General features: G+C 51.7%; 1 protein-coding gene across 1 annotated transcript in view; it reads left to right on the top strand.

Moving 5' to 3' along the window:
• The first annotated feature begins 290 nt into the window (after positions 1-290).
• e2f4 (E2F transcription factor 4) overlaps positions 291-6,000 on the top strand; it is a 44,562-nt gene continuing 38,852 nt past the window's right edge. The window contains exon 1 of the mRNA XM_078211133.1: positions 291-718. Coding sequence (XP_078067259.1) covers positions 602-718 — 117 coding nt within the window. The 5' untranslated portion in view covers positions 291-601. The remainder of the gene's footprint in view (positions 719-6,000) is intronic.

Raw genomic sequence — 6,000 nt, 5'->3', positions numbered from 1 at the left:
TCCAAAATGGTTTTCTCCAATATGCCAACATTGACAGATGCTCCCTAACCATCCTGCACTTCCTGGAACTTTCCTGTTTGTGATGCTCGCTGAGCCACACACATCTCCTAAAAACAGAAATTGCTGCAAATCTGCTGCATGTGGTTTGGGGGCAGCTCGGCATTCCAGCACATGCTTCCCTTTCCTTTATCTGTGGTGTGTTTTATTCAGTGTCATCCTTCCTGAGGGTTACATTTTTTTTTCGTTACAGTGTGGCCTCTTGGAGATGCTCCCTTAAAGTCGGTGCGTTTACTGCAGCGCCGCCTTTTAGCAGATGCTCCCTAAATCGGCCAGGCAAGTTTCCTGTTGGCTACGGGGTGAATTTCCCCCCTTTTGCAGACGCTCCCTAAGGCAGCAGCAGTGTACAGGAGAGAGATTGTGCGCCTTGTGTGGAACTGCCCTTTGCACACAGCCCCTTGGCCCGGCTCGGGCTGCTGTTTGCTCCCAGTTTCAAATCAGTCCCGGCGTGCTGCGCGCTGCTAACGGCTACGGACTGAGAGAGAGAAAGAGAAAATACAGATAGAGAGAGAGAATATACACAGAGAGAGAGAGAGGAGGAAAGATGGCCGAGTCTCTGCCGCAGACTCCAAGCAGACACGAGAAAAGCCTGGGGCTCCTCACCACCAAGTTCGTGTCCCTGCTGCAGGAGGCCAAGGACGGCGTGCTCGACCTGAAAGTGGTGAGAAATACACAAGGGGGAAGAAGAGGGGGCAAAAGAGGAGGAGGAGGAGGAGGGGGGGGAACAAAACTAGGGGCAGAGGAGGGGGGGGAACAAAACTAGGGGCAGAGGAGGGGGGGGAACAAAACTAGGGGCAGAGGAGGGGGTCAAATAGGGAGGAGAGAGATTGGGAAGGGGGGGTGTGGGGGGAGGTGTGGATTGAAGTCTCCACAGAGGAGGAGGAGGGGGGGTGGGGAGGCAGCGGAAAGGTGGCAGGAGTGAGGCAGAGACGGGCCGGCGTGGAGTTGCAGGAAGCACGAGGGAGGCGGTGGAACGCGGAGACACAAAAAGGATACAGTGGCCGCGTTCCAAACTGTCTCCGCGTTCCAAAGCTCTACCCCCGCCCCGCTGGGGGGGGAAAGAACTCGTGTCCCCCACCCCCTCCAGCAACTTCACTTCGTTCATCCAGATGAGCAGGATGAACTTACGCCCCCCTCCCCCCCGGCATGTGGCATGCCTGGGTTTTGAGCTACCTCCATGCATTCTGCCACCTCCATTCATTTTCTGTCTACTCTCTATCTCACTGAGCTAATGGAGTGGCTGTGACAGCCCAACATTTGGGGATGGGGTGCAGCTTGCTCCCTCCCTTCCCCAAATCAGGTGGGTTTGAACATTCATTCACCCATATATAAGATCCTGAGGGGTCTTGACAGGATGATGGGGGGGGGGGGGGGGGGTGCAGAGAGTGCTTTCTCTTGCCCTCGTACTGGGGGGCCACTGTTTTTTTTAAAAAAATAAGGGTTGCTCATTTAGCACAAGAGATGAGGTGAAACCTTTTCTCTGAGGGCAGTGAATTGCTGGAACTCTTCCTCAAAAGGCAGTGGAAGCAGAGTCTTTGAATATGTTTAAGGCAGAGCGAGATAGATTCTTGATTAACAAGGGGGTGAAAGGTTATCATGGTAGACGGGAGTGTGGAGTTGTTGATACAGTCAGATCAGTCATGATATTGAATGGCGGAACAGGCTCAAGGGGCCGAGTGGCCTACTCCTAATTCATATGCTTTTAACAAAAAAAATCTAAGGGTTATTAGGGCTGGCATGTTGAGCTTTAAGGGTTCCTTGTTCTCTTCTATACACCCCCCCCCCCCCCCCCCTCAAAAGCAGGAATTAAATATCCACATCTTCACTCGTCATGTCTGTTGGTTTTCCAATCAGCAAATGCTAAATATTTATGACACCTGTTGATTTTCAGGGCATTGTGGGCTGGCAGGAAGGAGAATTTTGGAAACTGAATCACCAGGAGAGGGTTTTGGGGAAAGTTAAAAGGTCCATTTGCAGTGGTGTCTGTCTCTTTACCTATAATTTGCGGGGGGGGGGGGGGGGGGGGGAGTGAATGTTATCTTTTACATGCGAGGACACTGGAGGAGAGAGGAACCTGACCCGCCAGTGTTAATCACGGTATAATTGTTTGTCACTGGATTCACTGCTGTCCCTCACATGGGGACATTGCTGAAATCCAGCAGGTCAGAACGGTTACTCACTCGGGCTAGGCAGGTAGTAGATCTTTACGTTGCTGCACAGTTTGACAGAGCCTGAAACAATCGCACACACTGTTACTCGGGTGGTGCGGTCGCTTGTTGCATTGTTCAGTGCCACACACAGTTTCCCAGAGGTCAGCGGTTCAAGCCTTGAGCTCTGCTGAGCCTACTGCATCTCAGACAAGACAGCAGTGTAGTCTCTGCTTCCATTACTGTTCCGGGTGTCCTGTGAGAAAGGGGACATGGATTTGGGGGGGAGCGGGGTTGGGTCCAGTTAAGACATCGTGCTTTAATGCGCTGCTCATGCAGTTGAATAGCTTGACTATTTTTCTGGGTCCCTGTGTAATGCTGCAGAGGGTAGCTTTCAGCCGGAGTTCAGGAGAAAGGTAGGAATTGTATCCTGCGTGGAACAGTCATTGTCTCTGCTGCATTCCCTTGCCAGCTATTTTGGGGATGTTAACCCATTAGGGCTTCATGATTGATTTAATCATCTGGATTTGACATTCTGATCTCGGTCCCACGTGCTCGTTAAGAAACTGTGACTGAGCCTGTCCAATGACATGCAGAAACTGTTGTCCTCTCCTTGGGGCCTGGTTGGTTGTTTTGCCTGTTTATAGGGGCGGCACGGTAGCACAGTGGTTAGCACTGCTGCTTCACAGCTCCAGGGACCTGGGTTCGATTCCTGGCTTGGGTCACTGTCTGTGTGGAGTTTGCACATTCTCATCGTGTCTGCGGGGGTTTCCTCCGGGTGCTCCAGTTTCCTCCCACAGTCCAAAGATGTGCGGATTAGTTTGATTAGCCATGCTAAAATTGCTCCTTAGTGTCCTAAGATGTGTAGGTTAGAGGGATTAGCGGGTAAATGTGTAGGGATATGGGGGTAGGGCCTGGGTGGGATTGTGGTCGGTGCAGACTCGATGGGCCGAATGGCCTGTTTCTGCACTGTAGGATTTCTATGATTTCTATAATATACAGCAGTATTTGAAAAGCTCCAATTCCCACACTGCTTATCCAGCTGAGGCAGCGGCCAGGGTGATGCTGTTAGCCTCACTACCCCAGGCTGAAGGGGATGAAGTAAGACATGAAGAATTATCCAGGCTTTCCCCTGCTAAGTTCCAGTATCGGCATTGAGCTATGCTGTGGTTTCCTCCCCTCCCAGTTCAATAGCCTGCCAGCGCTCCCTGCCCATTGGGGTTAATGGCTGGTGGAAGTCAGAATTGAGCAGGAGTTGGTGCAGCTCATGGTGTGATCTTTACGTAGCGGAGTGACAGTACGACATAGAGTGACACCACAATTCACGGCCAGAATGGAGCTGAATGGGTAATTCTCCTGTCAGTCACTCCTGGAGAACACACTGCTGTAAGTGACTGGGATTCATGTTACACACAATTACTCTTCTCCACTCACCGTATTCTGCTGGGTAAGATGCTCTTTCAAAGAGTCGGTGCAGACTCGATGGGCCGAATGGCCTCCTTCTGCTTTGTAAGGATTCTGTGTCTCCATCCTACTGGCTCAGTGGTGGCAGTAATCACTCTGAAACAATTGGGATCCCTTCTCTGGTTTCTGGGACAAAGCTCGAGTTGTTTGAAATGTCCAAAGTTTTCCTATTGCCCAGACGTGGCAAATGAGACTTCAGCTGTTATCTTGGGGTATTTTGTCATTGTGTGCTGGTTCTGGAGTGTCAGGGACAGTGCTAGTAGATGTGGCTCTGTGGTGCTTTCTGCTGAGTAGAGGGATGTTTACAGCGACATATCCCCAGCCTTCCGCAGTCCTGCCTCCCTGTCACCAGCGAGGGAGCTCTGTTCCATTCATGATGTCCCGTCAGGAAGTGAAAATGGCCCTGGCGGGTCAAAGGTGACGGAGTATTAAGGGGGTGTCATGGGTTCCTGGGGAGTGGAATAGCGAACTCTGTTCATGCCATCCTGTGCATTCCTTCACCTTTGACCCTCGGAACCCATTGTAACTCCTGTTAATGTTGTGAACACCCATAATTAAAGGTGAATTATCTGCCGTTTCGAATTTCTGTAATTGCTTCAGCACCAGCTTTCTTTCTACTTGCAGGGGTGGAATTTATTTGAATAAGCTGCTTACTGATGGCCAAGCTCCCTTGCGATATTCACTTCCATCCTGTGTGGCTCTCTGAGCCCTGAGCTGTGTACTGGGCAAAGGAGCACAGAAGTCTGGCCTGTTTCTCAGGCTTGTATCAGGGCAGCTCATTCTGCAATTGATAATTCCTTCAGTGTTTTCCTGATTTGGCCATTCTGCTCTGACTAATGTTTGGAATGAGGCTCAAAGTTTAAGAATAACATCCTCTGCCCCCACCCTTGACAGGAATGATGTGCGATTGCATGGCGGGGGAAGGGGGGGGGGGCGATGTGCGATTGCATGGCGGGGGAGGGGGGGGGCGGTATGCAGTCCAATTCTTCCAGAATTCTCCCCCCCACCTCAGATTGTTGATGAGACTTGCACAGACTCTTGTTATGTACTCCAGGCTGAGCCTGAGGCTCCCAGCCCTGTTTGAGAACACGGCCAGCTGGGTTAGTGTAGATGACTGGACACTGAGGCATGAGCCTGGACTGGTTTGATCAGCTTCCTTTCTCCTCTCCCAAGCCCGGGGTCACAACTATGTCCACAGCACCTTCCCCGTCCCTGATCAAACCGGCTGTGAGACTGATCGATTGTCAGTGATGCCCTCGAGGGAAGGAAAGCTGCCATGCTTACCCCTTCAAGCCTGAATGTGATACCAGTCCCATGGCAGATTACCCTCTGAAGTGACCATCAAAGCCGCACAGCCTTGCGATGTAAGCCTCTCCCCATGAGAACACTGTGGGACGGACTGCGACAGTTCAAGATGGTGGCTTTGCCTCCCCATTTGCAGGGCACCTCAGGGTGGCCAATAAGTGCCTGCCTGTGACACCCACGCCCTGAAAATGAACTGTAGAACGGTTACGGTACAGAGGCCATTCGGCCCATCACATCTGTGCCGGCTGGAAAAAAAGCTAGCCATCTCTTCCAATCCCAGCTTCCAGCACCTGGTCCGGAGCCCTGCAGGTTACAGTAGTGCAGGTGATGATCCAGGAACCTGTTAAATCAGTTGAGTATTTCAGCCTGCACCTCTAATCCAGGCAGCAAATTCCTAATCCCACCACCCTCCAGATTTCTCCTGTCCCCTCTAATCCTTCTAACAATCGTCTTGAATCTTTTTCCCCCGAGTAGCTGAGCTCTCCGCTAAGGGAAGGAAGTCTTTACTGTCTATCTGGGCCCCTAATTTAAATAGAATGAGCCAGGGGTTGGCAAACATTTGGCCTGGGAATATATTTTTTGTTGGTCATGTCATTGCCTGTTGCACGTTGTCCAGCCTGTGTTGGCTTTGGGCAGTCAGTTCATGGACAAGGCAGAGTGTAAGATGGCATTGAGGGGGCAGTGCAGAAGCCGTCAGCTGTTCCTGCATTTCACCATTTTGCGGGTTGATGTTCCCCTGCCAATTCTGAGCGCCTCGTTGGAGTACAGCTCACCCTGTCCTGCCAGACTTCCTCATCCCCCCCATCCCCGTTGGCTACACTTCACCCAGACACGCCGTTCATTCCGCGATCACTCACTGATGGGCCCGGGATTGGCTAACTCGGAGGGAGAAGTGTTGGGCTGCTCTCTGGCACAAGGCCTCAAGGAATTTGTCCAGTTTTAGTATTCATCAGGACACTGTGGCTCCCGCTGTCAGGAATGACTGAGATAGTCAGTGGGACCTATCTTCCTGTGCCTCCTGCCACTT

Source organism: Mustelus asterias, chromosome 4 (genome assembly GCF_964213995.1).
Source record: "Mustelus asterias chromosome 4, sMusAst1.hap1.1, whole genome shotgun sequence".
NCBI classification, from domain to species: Eukaryota; Metazoa; Chordata; class Chondrichthyes; order Carcharhiniformes; family Triakidae; genus Mustelus; species Mustelus asterias.
The sequence above is the reverse complement of the archived record's forward strand: the minus strand, read 5'-3'. Positions and strand labels throughout refer to the sequence as shown.